Source organism: Micromesistius poutassou (genome assembly GCF_964030765.1).
Source record: "Micromesistius poutassou genome assembly, chromosome: 8".
NCBI classification, from domain to species: Eukaryota; Metazoa; Chordata; class Actinopteri; order Gadiformes; family Gadidae; genus Micromesistius; species Micromesistius poutassou.
The window spans coordinates 16907911-16925617 of record NC_140278.1 but is presented as its reverse complement, the minus strand read 5'-3'; the positions used below and the strand labels follow the sequence as shown (position 1 = coordinate 16925617).

The 17707-nt window shown below is 44.0% G+C and overlaps 2 protein-coding genes across 3 annotated transcripts; one reads left to right on the top strand and one right to left on the bottom strand.

Moving 5' to 3' along the window:
- Positions 1-2284: 2284 nt before the first annotated feature.
- On the bottom strand, positions 2285-13854 carry atg5 (ATG5 autophagy related 5 homolog). 2 transcript variants are annotated; one of them, XM_084471144.1, is made up of 7 exons: positions 13790-13854; positions 13167-13340; positions 12427-12554; positions 11614-11692; positions 11332-11494; positions 10386-10480; positions 2285-3037 (listed from the first exon to the last, which is right to left on the bottom strand). In XM_084471144.1, exons 2-7 carry the CDS (start codon positions 13272-13274, stop codon positions 2867-2869), a joined length of 744 nt encoding a protein of 247 aa, XP_084327270.1. In that variant the 5' UTR covers positions 13275-13340; positions 13790-13854; the 3' UTR covers positions 2285-2866. The 2 variants fall into 2 exon arrangements, with proteins under 2 accessions (XP_084327270.1, XP_084327271.1); XM_084471145.1 differs by lacking the exon at positions 2285-3037 and adding an exon at positions 9974-10097.
- A 312-nt stretch (positions 13855-14166) lies between these two features.
- On the top strand, positions 14167-17402 carry dctn3 (dynactin 3 (p22)). Its single transcript, XM_084471231.1, has 7 exons — positions 14167-14297; positions 14541-14625; positions 15039-15125; positions 15518-15601; positions 15988-16046; positions 16196-16255; positions 16718-17402. The coding sequence occupies exons 1-7, from the start codon at positions 14196-14198 to the stop codon at positions 16802-16804; spliced, it is 564 nt and encodes a 187-aa protein (XP_084327357.1). The 5' UTR covers positions 14167-14195; the 3' UTR covers positions 16805-17402.
- The last annotated feature ends 305 nt before the right edge of the window (positions 17403-17707 follow it).

The window sequence follows — 17707 nt, the reverse complement described above, 5'->3', positions numbered from 1 at the left end:
ATAACATAGAAGGAGTCTGGTGAAGTGAAACAAGTCAAGCCAAATATATAAGGAGTAACATGGAGCAGAATTAACATTAGCATTTAACTTTAAAACCGGCTGGACAAAGGTAGTCACATATAAAGGAAGATAAAGGGACTGATAGACGGGAGATGGGTTGAGAGATAGCTGCTGGATGATTACATAGCAAACATGCAGACAGAAGAACGGAAACAGACAGTTAATTAGAGTCTGGACAGAACTAGCAGTCAACTGGTAGCTGGCTAACTCTAGCGGCGTGTGATTTAACAGACAGGTAGCCGTACAACCCTCTGAAGAGCGCCATGCAGTGTATATATTATACATATTTTTATTTTTTTAGTAATTTATTTATAAGGCCATGTATTGCCATTGCTAGCCCAACCACACATCTTGTCAGAATGATAAACAGTCTGCCATCCAGACAGAGGGCCAAATGTTTAAACTAATAGTCATTCAAAGCTATGCAGAGTGCCATACCGTGATCCATTTATAGCCACAGAGCGTCATAGCTTTCCACATAGCCACGTAACTGCACATCTTGTCAGAATGCTAATCAGACAGGTAGCCAGACAGGCAGGTAGCCAGACAGATAAGTGAAAGAGGAGGAGGAGGCGTTTTTTAATAACACTGATTGTTGACTCCTCCATGCCGGTGGGTCCTGTGCGGGCTCTCTGTCCTAACAACCTATTGTCCCTCCACCGGCTTCCTCCCTCCGCTTCCCCAGACACAGGCCTGTTTTGACTGCAGGTTCACTCCGCCCTCCCTCTCTCTCTCTCTCGCTCTCTCTCTCTCTCCCATCTGCCCCCACCCTGGCTCTGATCTGAACCTCCCCCTCCCACCTCCCCCTCTCCTCTTGTCCTCTCCGCTCTCTCTCCTGTTGACTGTATGCGGTGTGACACATGGGCATCTGTGAGAGGGCTTGTTTTGCTGGTTTTGAGTCTACCTTGCAATACTGTGTGACTCAACTGTGTCATCCCTGCTTGTATGCACTGTTGTGGGGCGCACTGTTAGACAACAGTTTTTAGATGTCGTATACCAAGTTTCTTGGTATACGAGAGTCATTGTATTCTTTATGTGGGTGAATCGTAGAAAGGTAGTATTGTTGCAGGCGTGTGTGTGTGTGTGTGTGTGTGTGTGTGTGTGTGTGTGTGTGTGTGTGTGTGTGTGTGTGTGTGTGTGTGTGTGTGTGTGTGAATGAACAGCCTGTCACTCAATGTCTGAAATCAGACCAGAGAGGAAACGGAGTAACGCAAAATATATATAAGTTTGTCAGAGACCAAGATGTGTTTTCCATCACAAAAATACCATTCCAACTTCTGACTCTTTGTCCCCACTCAACATGGCTTCTGAAGTTAACCTGTATTATCTCATCTCTCTCGCTCTCTATCTATATGGATGAATGTTTACTATTCCTTTGTGTTCAGACTCCAAAGACACTGCCGTGTCTCACTGCTCACCTTTTAAGGCCTCTTTTCCCCTTTCATCTCATCTGTTCTTATCTTTCTCTTCGTATCCTGGTTACCTACACCTAAATCTCCAAGGCAAATGTTCCAAACACACCAAAACACTGCCGCATCCTACAGTCTCTTACCTCCCTCTTTATCTCTACGTCTCTATTATTTTACTTTCATCCCTCTCCTCTTCCTCTGGCTGACTACCACTACTACCCCAGCCACCACCAAGCCTCTGTGTCACACTGTATCTGTGAATCTCTGGTGGCCCTCTCCCGCCTGCTCAAACATGGGTTGTTGAACCTTAAGAAACGTGAGCAGGAGAAACGCCTGCTTCCTGTATTAGATAAGCTCTCCATGATTCAGAATCCTTTCTAACACCAACCCGCCTGTCTCAACGCAACATCCAAGGTCATTGTCTTAGTCACGTCTATGGTTGTCTGCGGGTGTGACGGTGGTTGTTGTTGTATAGGATGTGAACATTCAGGGGAATTTTTGGACTGGAAAATGTAAATACATTCCTGGCTTGAGTTTAGTTGCATGTTTCATAATGAATGATTCTATGTTGTATTTGCGATAGATATGGAGATGTGTCCTCCAATAACGTGTTTCAGCTGTGAGCCTTTAGTTAGTCAGCTATTATTTCATTATAGTCCATGTTACAGTCTCCCTGACAGTTGCTCTCATTGAGACCTTCAGTATGTCTTGGCTATTATAAGAAAAGAAAATTCCTCACCGCACATGTTTTGCATGCGTCTCTGAGGACGACGGGTACAATAGAGAGTTAGTTAATAGACAGTTCTGCTGTTACAGTGGGGTATGTGTGTCAAATACACAAACAAGAGACCAAGATGGCATGCGCATGGCATTTTTTAAATCATAGAGTTTATCAAGGAGTTCGGTTCTTACCACGGATAGAGATAGAGAGCAAGATATCAAAAGGCCCATTTAATAGTATATCACTGCTCAAGAGACACTACAAATGGCAACCCATCTTGAATGGTGCAAAGGCTGCAGTGAAATGTGCCTGGTTCCTCAAGTGTGTAATGCTGGGTACTACACACTACAGGATAATTAGCCCGATTTTGTGGCCGATTTCCCCCTTCCAACTGTGGTCAGCAAAGCCCTGATTTGTTGAGGGTTCTACAGATTTTTTTGCCACATTCTCCAGTGGTGTGGGATATGTGAAGAGGAATTTTTAAAAGTGAGGTGGTCTTCCGAAGTTTGTGTGTGTGTGTGTGTGTGTGTGTGTGTGTGTGTGTGTGTGTGTGTGTGTGTGTGTGTGTGTGCATTTGTCATCCAGAGTGTGTGTGTGTGTGTGGTAGCCTCTACATACTGTAAAACTCTTCTAGCATCTGTATGTACCGTGGTGTGCGATGGCTGCAGGATCTCTTTCAGCAGGTCTCCCAGTGTGCGTGTGCATGCGGGTCCGTGTGTGTGTACGTACCGTCGTGTGCGATGGCTGCAGGATACATCTCTTTCAGCAGGTCCCCCAGTGTGTGTGTGTGGCCCTCAGGCGAGGCGGGCCGAAACAGTTTTTGAATGAACGGCCTGTCACTCATCGTCTGAAATCAGACCAGAGAGGAAACAGAGCGCAGCAAATTAAATACACACAAAAGACACACACCTTCACTACACCTTACACTCTGCCCCTTCACAGGCAGGCGTTGAAATACAGTACGGTACAATCGAGGTTCATACGTACATACCAAGACAATGAACCTCGACATAGACACGCAGCACTTAATAACCGAACACTGCATGGGTTATGTATTTAAACTAAATTAAAGTATAACAGTATTTATTACATGTTACATTGTCAGGGCTTTATGTTAACATGTACAGTCAGGGCTTTCACCCAGTGGACTGTGCATACGGTTTAAACACCATTATGTCTTGGTGCCAGGAGAACAAAGTTGCATTGTTAAGAAAAGCATTGAATCAATGTCAAAATGAATCAAATTAAAACCACACAAGCTGAGACGGTATCATAACGGTAAGTTCAGCAGGAAAACATACCTAGAAGCAACATTACCTGGAGCGAGTCATAGTTAATGGCCATTACATAAGACAATACTAGGTTTAAATAAACATGACCTGCTAATTTATGAAACATGCTTACATTTTGTGCAAAATAGTATATAGGTTACTATGAATGAGCGTAGGACGTTAGAGTAAAACCATTCACGTCTCCTGCCCGAGGAGTGTGAGCAGGAGGTGATAGGTTGAAAGTCAGCGTGGCTGAGAGGAAGGGATGTCAGGCAGATTAAGATTTAGCGATCGGCCCGCGTTCCAACATGTGTTCCGAGTGAGACTGACATGTTATTACGACATAAATCAAAATAAAATGTGTTTATTGCTCGCTGGGTAAGTGGAAGAATGACAGGCTCTTTTCAATATAGTCCCAAGTGGATTAGTGTACACACACCAAAAAAAAAAAGAAGTTACTTTGTGACTAAGTAAGTAGAACCATTTGACACTTAAACGACGCCTGTGGGGTTTTTTTCTGTTAGCTAACGCTAAGCTTATGCTAACTTCTAACGCTTAATCGTAACTTCGACATTTCATGTCACCTCGACTCTCTCTGGTTACATTTTACGCGCATCAGTCTGGCCCCCGAGGGAACTCGGGAAAATACTTAGCATAGCATCCCACTGCTGGGAATGACAACAAACCTAACAACCTTTCCCGACACTCCGGCCACAGCATGCCATGTACCTGACGAGCTCTTGAACAGGCAGGACTCGCCAAACCCCAGGAGGCAGACACATGATGCTGCTCAGTATTTATGACCCATAGCTGTACTACACCGACCACTGTGTTATCAGTTAGAGGGGGCGCTCATGAAGCCTCATTACAACACGTCTGGAAAGCAGAGCTTTGAAAATTGGCTCCCGCCATGTTGTTTTTTTTTCAAAAATATCATAAATAAAATATCATAAAGAGAGACAGAAGGATTGACAAAGTAGGAAGATGGATGGAAAGAAGGGCAGATGGATGGATGCAGAATAGGACGGATAGGTAAGACAGTTGGAGAAATGGATAGAGGGATCTAAAGCAAACAGGATCATTGCTTGGATTACTAAATGGCCAAGTGATCTACACAACCTTTTTATCACCCTGTCAATGCTATGCTGCCAACCAATTCTGGGACAAAACTTTTGTTCTTCGAAAAAAGGCTCCAAGACAAAAACCTAGTCATCACCTCAGACTGAAGTTAAACATTAAATGGGCGATTGTTACTAGGGGACAAAGCCCTGGTTCTATGCGACAGGATGTTTCCTCCCTGCACGAACCTCAGGTGCGAATGTGCCTTTCTGCTGAGCTTCAGCGATTGGAGTGCCATACTTTTGCTGTGCTCCGACCTAGATTAAATCAACCGATTCCAAGTAGAAAACCACACACTTAACCTTTCAAGTAAATCCTGCCCCCTCTGTGACACAGTAAAGGAAGCTTCCTAACCCTCTCAGTGCCTGAGCTGCCGTCTTCCTGACCTGACCAGCAGGAGAACAGACCTCCATTTGCCACCATGAACACCTGTCTCTCATTTTTGTTGCTCCATTTCCTTGGGGCCGTAACCATGGCCCTGATGTAAACCTAGCCTTGAAAAAGGGCTGGATGTTCTGGGTGGCGGGCCTTTTCTGAAGAAGCCTCCACTGCACTACGTGGCAGGAGATGATGATGATCCCTAATGGGGGTGATGATGATGTTGATGATGATGATGATGATGATGATGATGCGGGGCTCACGCAGGACACCCAACCCAGGCCGGCCACAGAGGTGTCAAACGAGAGAGTCCCGATACACAATAGGGCCCTAATCCTGGGGCGGTGAAAAGGAAACCGGCGATGAAGCAGATCGGATAACGGAGCGGTAACTACACACCGCGGAGCCGGCCCGCAGAACACAAGGCCCTGGAGGCGGCGGTGGCGGCTGAAAGGCGTCGGGCCGGGGTCTCGGGTGACGCAGAAAGAGTGACTCACCTCCAGGAAACACGGCAATTTGTGCGAGAGGTGGAGCGGAGAGAGTGCGCGCTAAGTGACAGCTACTTCGTTGCATTTTTAAAAAGCGGCCGCCCGTGAATAATTGATCCGGGGCGGCCGTACAAAAGGAGAGCGGTGCCATCGAGCCCCAGGGGAGGAGGAGCGCGATACTGTTTTGTATGAAGACACTTTCTTTTCAGATCGCAAGACACCTTAGCTGGCACGGAGACGCGTGGCAACGGGCGAGGGAGGGGCCGGCTGGATGAGGTGTCGCCCGGAGAGAGGTGAGAAGAGATGAGTCGCTCTTGTTGAGTGAAAAGACCAGCGGAACTCAAGCCGGCGCCTAATTGCCAGGGTTGGGATTCAATTCGCCTAATTGACGGTAAAACAATGGTGGTTTGGTCGGCGAATGTCACTCAAAATGAGTTTCCATCGGCGGCGTGGAGGTGCAGAGAGGGTTGCTCTGACCTCTCAGACCTGCCATGGGTCAATTAAAATTCCAATCTTATAATACTCAAAGCCGGTAGTTTCCCCGAATTTGAAACGCACGCCTGTCGTCCGGGACACAGACTTGGGAATCCTGCATTATTTATTTCATGACCGGGTTGTCTCGCAGAGCAAATAATTCAATTGTGCATGTCTTTCTCCTGGTCTGACGGGTTACCTGGACCGTTGTGATTGGTCAGGATGTTGCGGTTAATCATCTAAAAAGTTCCAAAGCAGGCTAGTGATTGTTTAACTTTCTAAATAATACATTTTAAATGCATCAAGGTTAATTCACTTTGACCTGCACTTCAAACCCTGAGCATTACTGCAACGCATTTGACAACATGATACAAACAATGCAAATTCCAACTGTAAGAAAACTCATTTCTAAACCTTTTTCTTAGTTTTCAATACACTTATATATTTTTGAACGCATTTAATATAATATATTTAATATTTAAGATGTACCTGGTCACTGTACATAGGTTAACATCACATTGCAACACAAAGACCAGGATGTTAACATTAACAGTACTTAAAGTACTCTCATGTTCATCCCTTCTTTTGTGTTCACGTCAGTTATTTTGACAGAACCAGTCATTGAAATTAGTAAGTAAGTAAAAAACATTGAAATGAGATCTCAAGATTAGATCTTAGATCAACAGTAACATACAAACCATGTGATCATGCCTTCTTAAATATGTATTCAGTCAGTCATGTAAAGAAAACTGCTCTTATGAATGTAACCTCATGGAACAGAGAGGCACTGGGAGAAAGTGTAATGCCTTTTGAACTCGAACATGGTCAACCTGTTTCTGTTTGAGACTACTTTGAGAGCAGCAGGAGGCACCATCACAACTCACAATTCAGCTTTAGTTCAAAGAAATATTTGCATCTTACATCCTCCCTCTCTCTTGCATGCCAAGCCTCTCACCTGGAGCCTAAGGCACCACGACAAACCATAATTTCCCCTCCCTAAATGTCTGGTAATTGTCTGTGTAGTCGCCCACATAACAGCGCCCTCGCCGTCTCTTCGCACACACTCCCTCATGTCTCCCTTTCCCATTACAAGACGACATCCAGGTAATAAAGGCTGCGTTCTCCCAGGAACGCCAGAAACCTTCAGAGGTGACTTACTACCAGAAACAAACGCTATAGCGGGAGACTATACTGGGACTGCCTGCCCTGGCATCAGGGGTTCATTGGGAGTAAGTCCTTAGTCACGGATGAGCGGTGTGTGTGTGTGTGTGTGTGTGTGTGTGTGTGTGTGTGCGTGTGTGTGTGTGTGTGTGTGTCTATGGGGGGGGGGGCGGCTGAGTCGAAGAGGAAGACATACCTGTGGAGCAACAATGCAAACGGTCTTTAAACAACAAGCATAGTAATTTTCACTTTCCACGCGGCGAGACATTCACTCCACCAATCCCTCCCCACCCCCCAGGGCTCTTTGAATCAGAGTGCGGTCATTCTCGCAGCAGGAAGAGGCGAGCGCATGCCAATCAACAGCCGACGACAAAAGCAGTCTGTCGGCAGGTCTGGCGGGACTAGGCGCAACACACACACACACACGCACGCACACACACACACACGCACACACACAGGACCAGGGCCTGGAGCGCAGGGCCCTGCCTGTCGACAGTCGAAGCACACAGAGACAAGAGGGAACACAAACACACATCAGCAGGCACAAAACAAAATGGAAAAACATGCCTGCACGCACATGCTCCTCTTTCCCGCAATCCCCCTCCCACACACACACACACACACACACACACACACACACACACACACACACACACACACACACACACACACACACACACACACACACACACACACACACACACACACACACACACACACACACACACACACACACACACGCTGCTGAGGTGTCTTCACCGTGAGGAGTGCACGCCAGACGGAAGTGAGCCCTCTGTTATTTGGAGCGAGCGTTGTCATTAATTCTGCCAGCATCAAATACAGCACATGTTATTTAGGCTAAAGACCTCAATCTGGTCCTGGAGGCGGGAGACAGGGAGGGGGGGCTGGGGGGGCTAGGAGGACGCTGAGCCACCAGTACAGCAGTTCAACAGGAGAGCGGAGCTTCTACAAAGGTCTAGAAAGACTTACACCTACACAGGGCATTTATTCTCAAATGTTGTCCCTCTCTCCAAAATGTTCTTCAGTTCAACAGGTGTCTGCTGTTTTGTCCTTGGGACAAAGTCTAACCCACACTCACACACACAGTCCGCTAGCAACCAGAGTTCATGACGAAGTAGGCTCTACAGAATAAAAGCTCAGTGCGCATTCATCAAAGAGATTGGCGTTGAAAAATATATCTACGAGTCCCAAAAAATATATACATACATACATACACATATATATTATAAATATAGACATATACACACACATACAGGGGAGCCCACACGCACTTTCCGGAACATGGAGTGTTAAAGTGGAATCCTGTCTGCACCTTTTTCAGATTCACTTCAGGAGTGTTCGGATGTGAATAAATAGTTGGAGATAAATATTTGTTTTCGTGACCGGAACAGGTCCAGGTTATTCCCCTCAGCCGTTTCCCACCGTCAACCCAAACTCTCTGCCCAGCTGGCCCCCGCCCCCCCCGCCATCGCTGTCTGGCTCACATCACCCTCATGGTTTCCAGGCTTGGACTAGTCGCTTATTCACCGGAGCGTTTGGGAAGTTCAGCCGCATCAGGAGCGCAGGAGAGGGGGCCATGCAGAAGACATGGAGTGGGTGTGTGGATGAGGCGTCAGAGAGGGCTGGCGGGAGGTGTGGGAGGGGGGGAATCCCCAGGCCCCTAGTCTGCTGCCTACACACGACATGAGTGGCGTGGCAGTGAATAGACTCACGTAGAGCTTGACTGGTTTGACTACATCAGAGCAGGCGGAGGTACTGTAGGTGGGTGGGTGGGGATCAGAAGCGCAATAGGATGAATACCCTTAGTCACCTCATCTGGGAATCTCCGCAACTTTCCCTAAGGTTCGGCCCGTGGACAGGATCCAACAGATTGCACTTTTTTTTTGTTTTCACACACAAGGCAAACGTGGGCGCACACACACGCAAACACACGCAAACACACACACGGGCTTGGTAGGACACCACCCAGGGTCTTTGTTTATTAGAACTGAGGCACGCAGCGGTTGAAGAGCACTCCGTTGTTATAGGAGGTTATGACTACAAAGCACTCCTACTACCTTCGTCTCCACTCGGCTCAACCATGCACAGAACTTGGTGCAAACTCTTTCCCTGTGCTGGGTTAATTGATCAGGCATGGACGAGAGCGGTGCTAATCCGGTTTCTCGTAATGCCGCCTCCAGCTCAGGCGAATGACACTAAACCCCGTCCACGGCAATTACATGGCCACTCAATTTATGGCATTACGCCATGTAATGTAACTATAGCTATGATTGGTAACTTTGTGTCATTCATGTAAACACGCTCATAGATCCCGACTGTAAAGGAAAGAAAACCACAACAGGAGTCTAGAAGGACCACTATACTACGGAAAATATGATAATGATAACAACATAATATAGAATTACTATTTTCACTATTCAATATTATTAGTATACTTTTATTTAATTTTATTTGATTAATTTGACATGTTCTCAAGTGAAATTAGACTTTCAAATTATTTCCAAAGACTTTCAAAAGACCTTACCACCTGCTCATGTTGGAGTTGGTAAAAGAGATAACAAGCATGTTTAAGGCCAATTCACTGGCTTGGTTGCATGCTTGTAAAGTATGGTACACAAACAAAGTCACCTAGCGCCATCTAGTGGGCATTCTGACTGGACACTCAATACTAATAAATCCATAAGCATTTCATACTGGTGTTGTAAACTACTTTATCACTGGGTATCTCCAAACATAGTTTCTGTTCTTCTATATGCTTTATCACCAGTGTACTGAACAGAGCCCACTTATGCTGTGCTTCAAATCCGTTGCCATCAATCACTCATTAACAATGCAGCATTTTTGCGGAAAGGATCAAAAACTCAATAAAGGACAAACCAGTGCAAATATGTTCTGCAAAACAGAAGTCCATAATTAACCTGTGACTTTACAAAAGGGTGTGACCTCATGGAGAAAAACAGGCAGATGACAGCTCCCCAAGGAGCTAGTGCAGTAGCTGTTGTGAGAAACCACAGGTTTCGCCTGGTTAGCCATTGTGTGTTCGTATATAGTGAAGATCACTGATCCATAGTTCCATGTTGCAATTTAATTTGCTGTTCATACTATTTCAGTCATTTCCAACAGTACAGAATCAACTACTATTGACCAAGAAAAAGACTTCATACTTCGTACTTCTTATAAACAATCATTAAGTGTTGAGTTGGTATTAGTTTGTGTGTGTGTGTGTGTGTGTGTGTGTGTGTGTGTGTGTGTGTGTGTGTGTGTGTGTGTGTGTGTAACTGACCTGGTATATCCTGAAGGGGATGTACCTGAAGCCCCCCTCTTCTGTGGGATATTCCATCAACTTCCGGTTCATGGCCCAGAACTGATCAAACTTGTCTGTAAGAAACCCCCACACAATGTATTGGTGTCAGGGCTTTAATATTATTTTGTGGAATAAGAGGGACGAAAGAGATTAAGTGACCAAAAGAGAGAGAGCGAAAGAGAGAAAAAAAAAACACAACTGGCTGATATGAGGGGTTAAAGGCCCCGGGGACCAGCCCTTGGTCAAGGCTTAACAAGAGACAGATTTACACCTCTGCAGATTCATCACGAGACTGACCTGGTTAAACACATACTCAAGGTGTGTACATTCACTGACACTCATCCATTCAATCATCCTGTCATAATCTCTCTCTCTCTCTCTCTCTCTCTCTCTCCTCTCTCTCTCTCTCTCTCTCTCTCTCTCTCTCTCTCTCTCTCTCTCTCTCTCTCTCTCTCTCTCTCTCTCTCTCTCTCTCTCTCTCTCTCTCTCTCTCTCTCTCTCTCTCTCTCTCTCTCTCTCTCTCTGGGTGTGTTTGTGACAATCTAACTGAGCAGGGATCAGGAGCTCTGATTTAACAATGCGCTCATTTAGTCCAGAGTGAGAGGGAGGCGGTTCCACTAACCGACCGACGCATGTGGGTGTTTGGGAGGGGAAAAACACGGAGGCTTCAAAGCGTATTCCTGTGGGGGCTTTTGTGTATGTGTGTGGTAAGAACATATGGAAAAACTGTGTGCGTAGGTGAAAATGTGGGAACATAAACATGGGGATGGGCGTGTAGTCATATCATATGCAAGATTGCATGTGTGTTTGTGTCTCATGGCTCGGAAGGTTTATTAACATTTCTTTGTGCCAGATTATTTGTGTGTGTGTGTGTGTGTGTGTGTGTGTGTGTGTGTGTGTGTGTGTGTGTGTGTGTGTGTCTCACCATTCTGCAGGCCCATCCACAGCTGTTTGTGGTCTTTCTTCTGCATATCGTTGATGACTTGGCTCTTGTGTTTCAGTGCGTCTGCCTCTTTGATGCAGGACATAAAGTGAGCCTCTATCACCGAGTTTGACAGGCAATGGAGCAGGTCGCGCTCTGGAAAGTTCTGACACACGTACACACATACACACTAAGATTACACACACATGTGACTGTGTAGAGAGCTATTGCTTGGATAGCTACATTTTCACATGCAAAAGAAAATGTAATTGCAATCTTCTTCACCTTGAAGTGCACAGTGATGCTCCAGGGCAGCGCAGTGTTGAGGGCGTGGAGGTCAAACAGAACTCCGATTGGATAGTGCCTGCAACCAGGAAGTACCAAACAGGAAACGAGAGAATGAGGGCATGCAGGTTGATACCAATGGGTGATTTATTTAGCCTGAAGGGGATGTTTTACAATGAAACAACAGTCAATGTCTGCATATAACTTGCAGCTGTGGTAGGAAAATTGATAGGCACATATTGGAAACATTCAACTTTCATTCAAGATTTACATCTCCTTCTAAACACCAGGGGGAAGTTATCTTTCATCCTGTGTAGACCGATCTAAGACGTTCCATATCATCCAACAGTGACATTCTCTGTTATTTTAGAGGCTTGCCATTATTATAACAACTCAACTCATATAAACAAATCCAAACTCTAACTGACTAGTGCATTACCTTCTTACTAATGGTAAATAAATACATATGAAATTTGCTAGGGGGCTCTTCGCAATACTATTATGTTCTGCTGACACCTTGTGGTAAACTCCTGAATCTACACCCGACTAAACCTGTGTTTGACTTAACGTGAATACACTTACAGGTCATTAATGAGCAGGTAGGGGACAAATGTATTGTTCAAGGATGTCTACAGGCAGGCTTAGGAAATAGGGGAGAGTAGTGCTCTACAGGCAGGCTTAGGAAATAGGGGAGAGTAGTGCCTTTCACCTGGGAGGTGAACACCAGTGAACAGTGAATCCTGCCCATGTAGCCATTACAATAATAATCCCAGTCCATCCATATGTCATTTAGTGTAAATTAGTGTTGCTCACCATTTGAGCGGCGTTCCCTCATACTCAAACCACATCTCCTCCACGTCTTCTGGCTTCACCGCCTTCAGGAAGTGCTTCTTCACCTTGTCTGTGACCAGGGTCAGGTAGCTCACCCTAGGCAGAAGCAGCTGGAGGACATAGCGGACAGGGTGGACAACAGGAGGAGCTGCATTAGTCCAACAGGATGGTAACACAAAGGAATCAACACAATATGTATCTTTCCATTATGTTCCTCAAATGCTTCATTTTAATGCTTTATGATCAAAATGCTAAGAGATCTTGATTACATGAGATATAAAACATTTTAGGAGTAAGTAAAAACTAAAAGTAGTTCACAAAACTTTAAGGTTTAGATCCAGAAAAGCAGCAAGCATAGATAGTAAACTTGGTGACAAGCTTTAGCTTAAAGCTCTTGCTTTATGTTTTATCTTCATCTTCATGTTTTATGTAGATGAGCCCTGAACTGGGAATAATAACATCAAGCTGAACATCCACCATCCGACAAACCAAATGTAATAATTCAAAATGCCCCCAACATGTCTAATTTCTGTTTCTAAATGTTGCTGACCAAGAGTTCAGCTAAAAGCATGAGGGGATCATGCTTTGAACTCTTGGTCAGCTACATTTTGTGAGACATAGAAACATGAAACAGTCTGCTGTAGCCAATAGAGTAAAAAACAAAAATCTGAACAGACCAAGGTGAGGGGCCTGGTAAACGTGTTGTCGGGGAAGAAACGTACATAGAAAGGCTCTGCCTCTTTCTCCGTGACCTCATCCTGGTAGAGTGCGAAGCAAGTAGGAATGCGGCCGAACCACACGTCTCTCAGCACGTCCTTGTCATCTGCCATGCTGTTGTTTCTGTGAGTGTCTCATACAGAACTACCTTGGGATGCCGTCCTGAAGATCTCTAGAGTCTACACGTATCATCAACAGAGCAAAGAGAAAAGCATTATATCAACTTTCCGCTGTACAATAGCAATTGTAGATCACTAACGTTACAATAACAAGGAATAAGTTATACTCCATCTGGATCTTCATACCTTCTGCGTCAACCTACCAAACGCAAACACGTCGTAACATTTTAATTCATTTTTTTTTTTTTAAGATTTAAAGTAGTTTGATCTAATTAACATCACTAAACGGTTTAACACCTGTTCAACAATATTCCCCACATCCTGGTCCGCAAAATACGCAGCATCAATGCAAAATCGAACCTAGCTTGGGCTATTAGCTAGCCAGTCACAATGGCAATCTAGGTCTATTTTAAAGGAAGAAAACTGATTGCCTGTATGATGACAATGTTGACCGAGAATAGAAAGATACCGACATGTACCCGAGGAATATACATGGATTAAAATCTTACTTTTCTTGAGCTTTATCAATTGGTTTAGTAGGAAGGGCCGTGGCAGTGTTGTCATTCGTCTGTCAATGGAAAGACTTTATTTTTCCACTGACAACAGCGACATCAATTGCTCACTTTTGGTAATGTAGTTTAAATGTATTGTTGAATACATATAGGAATGATTACCAGAAGGTTCTGTTCAATTACAAATATCAGCAACTATATTTATACTTTTTTTTGGCGGGTCATATGTGGTGTTATAATGTATCAGAACTTCTCAAACATGACATAGGTGCCGTTTATTCCACAACTATGGCGGATGTTACGTTCAACTGCTGACGCCTCATCAGTACGCGACGTCCTTTAGCAATCGACGTCATTTCAGGCTGTTCGTTTTGTTGTGGTCAGCAGCAGAAGCAGCAGCGGTATGGAGAACAAGGTTGAAATGGATAGTCTGGAAATGCGGATTCAGGAGTTGGAGAGTTCTATTTACGGTGAACGGCGGAATAAAGGTGGAAAAGTAGTGAAGGTTAGTCCAGGTGGTTGACAGGCGATGACGAGACAAGCAGTCATTTGATGTTAGCCATGCCAAGCTAACAGCAGAGAGCTTGCTTTGCTGTCAGTGAACGCCCTTTTTGAAATCCTTACATCTCCATCTACTAAACATGTTCAATAAACGATTAAAAGACACCTAGTATTAAATAAATAAGAACAGGACTGTTGTTGTGTCAAGTGCTTAGCGTTTTGTTTTTCTTTTTTGCCTTTATTGTAGTGCACGGAGTCTCTGTCGAGGATCCAAGCAGCACTGGCAAACACTGCCAACAAGAGGGAGCGCGTGAAGATCTTGCACAAGAAGAGTGAGTTTAAGAACATGGGTGGCAATGGATTGGAGCTGATCAATAGAGCGCATTGTTCATATAAAGGCCTTCTTGTCTTAACTCACTACGAAGTATTTGTACAAGTTTGTAGGCACTTCATTTGTTAGCATTCTCTAGTTTACATGAAAGCAATGTGCTAATTCAGTGTCTGCTATTTGAAACTGGGGCTCTCCAATGGAAAGGGAAGCATATCTTAAGGGCAGTTCAACAATTGATTTGAAGTACACATTGAAATTAAGGCATTGATAAAATGAATACAAAATAAATCAAACTTTTATCAAATGACATCATTCTGGAGTCTAATGAAGGGATACAGATAAGCACTTTCTTCTATGATTGGTCGCAAACTCACAAATTCAGACAGTTTCATATATTTTGTTGTTTTGCTCTAGTTGAGGACCTGTTGAAATACCTGGACCCTCAGTTCACGGACCACATCACAGTCCCAGATGCCATGAAGCTGGAGTTCATCCTAGCAGGTGAGAAACAAGAGACCAAATTGCAAGCCTCCCTCATCGTTCACATTTTCACACGTTGGGCACATCTCTGCATTCTCACAACTCTGCAAATATATTAACTGTGTAAAATAGCTGCATAAAAGTTATTTTAAAAAGTTGTCTGACACATTTTCACAGTCAAATGATGAGAATGATTAAATGCGTTTTCTAACATTCTGCATGTCTGCATTGCCTAGTAATGTTGTCAATCATTTATAATTTTTTTATAGAAAAAAGTGTAAGGCCTCTACCGACATAACCATTGTATCTGGCGTGGCATTGTGACTGTAAACTTCTGTAACAACATTTCCGGCACATTTCTGGCACTCTTAATAATGTCATTGTTTTGTTTTGTTTTTGCTTTTCATCCACAGAGGAAGACTTCCTGCTCTCCCAGGCTGCTCTGCTAGAGCAGGTCAGCAGCCTACAGCCCCTGCTGGACAGCAACTACATCCGAGGTGAGGCCCTTACCCAAGATAACAGTGAAGGAGACAAATCACGTCCTATGTTAGTACGAAAGCTGAAAAAATGAATGCCATTTGGCGGACCCGCCGAAGGGTCTCTCACAATACATTGAGGGTATACATTGTTAGGATGGGTGGCCTTCACCCCACACTGTAAATTGCATGCTTTACCGATTGATATAGTCAGGACTCAGGATCCCATAATCAAGTGCTAACAACGTGATTCTGGTTCCCCTTTCCAAACCAGTCATCTACCAGTAGTAGTACCTCAAAATAGGAAGAAATACAAAGGCATTTCCTCTTCCTCTAAACCCAGTGTGACAATGGTTCTATGCTCTGTGTTCCATGTGTTTATCCCTGTTTGCGTTTGTTAATCACAGATGTACCAGAGCACGCCACTAAACTACAGCGGCTGTCACAGCTTCATATCAAACAACAGGTACAACTGTTGATTCTTTTTTTAAATCTCTATCTCATATACATTCTTCTAGAAGCATAGGCTCTGTTCAGACTTAATAATATTAGTCCACTTATGTCTTATTAGACCTTGTGTTAAAAAAGCATCCTTTGTGTGTTTCTCTCCGCCAGGACCAGACTGATGCTCAATCCCTTGAGGTAAAGAGGCTCTTTGAGGAGTACAACAAAATGGTAAGTGTTACTGTTTACATTTAATGTAACCAAAGCAGAATTGCATCAAACTATTTTAATTGTCAAATTATTGTTTAAACCTTTAAATTAAACAAACCAGCATGGGCTGTCTTCAACTGCCACAGGGCCCATCAAAAACCCTTTCTCTGTGGATTGAGAAAAATCTATGCACAAAGAATGATGTCATCATTTAGTGAGTTGACGCTAGAGTACACCATTTATCAATCAACTGATGCTCTCCGATTTTATTTAGTTGTTCGAGCCATCGGACCCAATGGTCTGGTGGCAATGTGGCCCAGAGCCTAGAGTGAAAAACCAGACAGAATACTCATTAGACGCAACGCTGAACGCTCCAGTTGAACTTGAGGAGTAAAGATAAAACCATATATTTCTGCATCACTTGTTGGTCAGCATATGACTCTCGGTTACTGCATCCTCTGATCCCTTTGCTCTGGTTGGCAGATGTTCCTGTTGTCCAAGCAGTTCACCCAATGGGATGAGACCCTAAGGCAGCTGGAAGAATCCAAGGGGATCCGACCTGTGGAGTAGAGGATCAACACGTTCTGAAGACGATGATGCCGCTTGTTGTGATGACTGTGGTTATTGGGACCACAGCTAAAAAAAAAGTGTCTTGGACTGCTTGTTCACTGTTCATGTATCTGAGACAATTCCTGAATCCCCGTTTTATTATGTTATAATTTAAGCAAAAGGAAAATACATTTAGGTTCAGGCACTTTCCTGATCCTAAGTCGACGAAGGATTCTTTGCATTCTTTAGAGATAGATCACTTAAATGGTATGAAATATGGAAATCATCAAAACCAAGGAGACTGTAGTGGAACTGAGTATTTTGGTTAGTAATATTTCCCAATTGAAAGCCATTTAACATGCTAAATGTGTTTATTTATTAACAGCAATGCTGTAGGCTATAAAAGCTTTCTGTTAAGACAGTCACAAGACCTCTTTTTTTCTCACGCTCTTTCTCTTACTCCACTGTGCTTCTCTGCGTATTCCTAATTCTGTTCCCCTAGTCTTTTGCTTTTAAAATTGTAAATCTGTAGATCACACAACACTACAGAAGAGACAATACATATGATTTGTTTATTTTATTTCAACTATTTGGAGAATAAATGTACCCTAAACCCTCAGATATGTGTTCAGTTTGTGCTCTTTGAAAAAAGACAATTCAGTGTTGTGTCTACAGGAAATGTGTCTTTATGAGTTTGTATGACCTGAAGAGTCCAGGTTCATTCAATATTTGTGTGAACCCTAAACACAAATAGACTTACAAACTTTTAACAAGATTTGGTTTCAAAGTAGCTGAATCCCTATGGGCCACCCATCCTCCCAAGTTGTGCCTGGAGTGGTTCCTGGCTTTAATCTATACGTCCTAGCACACCTCCAAATTGTACTACAAGATAGCATACCTGCCAGCAAATGACTAACACTAACA

What these genes read in the sequence shown, in the direction of transcription:
- atg5 (XM_084471144.1), bottom strand. Translation starts at nt 13,274, where the DNA reads ATGGCAGATGACAAGGACGTGCTGAGAGACGTGTGGTTCGGCCGCATT. An exon ending in GCATCACTGTGCACTTCAAG is followed by an intron (nt 11,495 to 11,613) that starts GTGAAGAAGATT and finishes TACGTGTGTCAG; the next exon opens with AACTTTCCAGAGCGCGACCT. An exon ending in TCCCCTTCAGGATATACCAG is followed by an intron (nt 3,038 to 10,385) that starts GTCAGTTACACA and finishes GTCTGATTTCAG; the next exon opens with ACGATGAGTGACAGGCCGTT.
- dctn3 (XM_084471231.1), top strand. Translation starts at nt 14,196, where the DNA reads ATGGAGAACAAGGTTGAAATGGATAGTCTGGAAATGCGGATTCAGGAG. An exon ending in AAGGTGGAAAAGTAGTGAAG is followed by an intron (nt 14,298 to 14,540) that starts GTTAGTCCAGGT and finishes CCTTTATTGTAG; the next exon opens with TGCACGGAGTCTCTGTCGAG. An exon ending in GCTGGAGTTCATCCTAGCAG is followed by an intron (nt 15,126 to 15,517) that starts GTGAGAAACAAG and finishes TTTCATCCACAG; the next exon opens with AGGAAGACTTCCTGCTCTCC.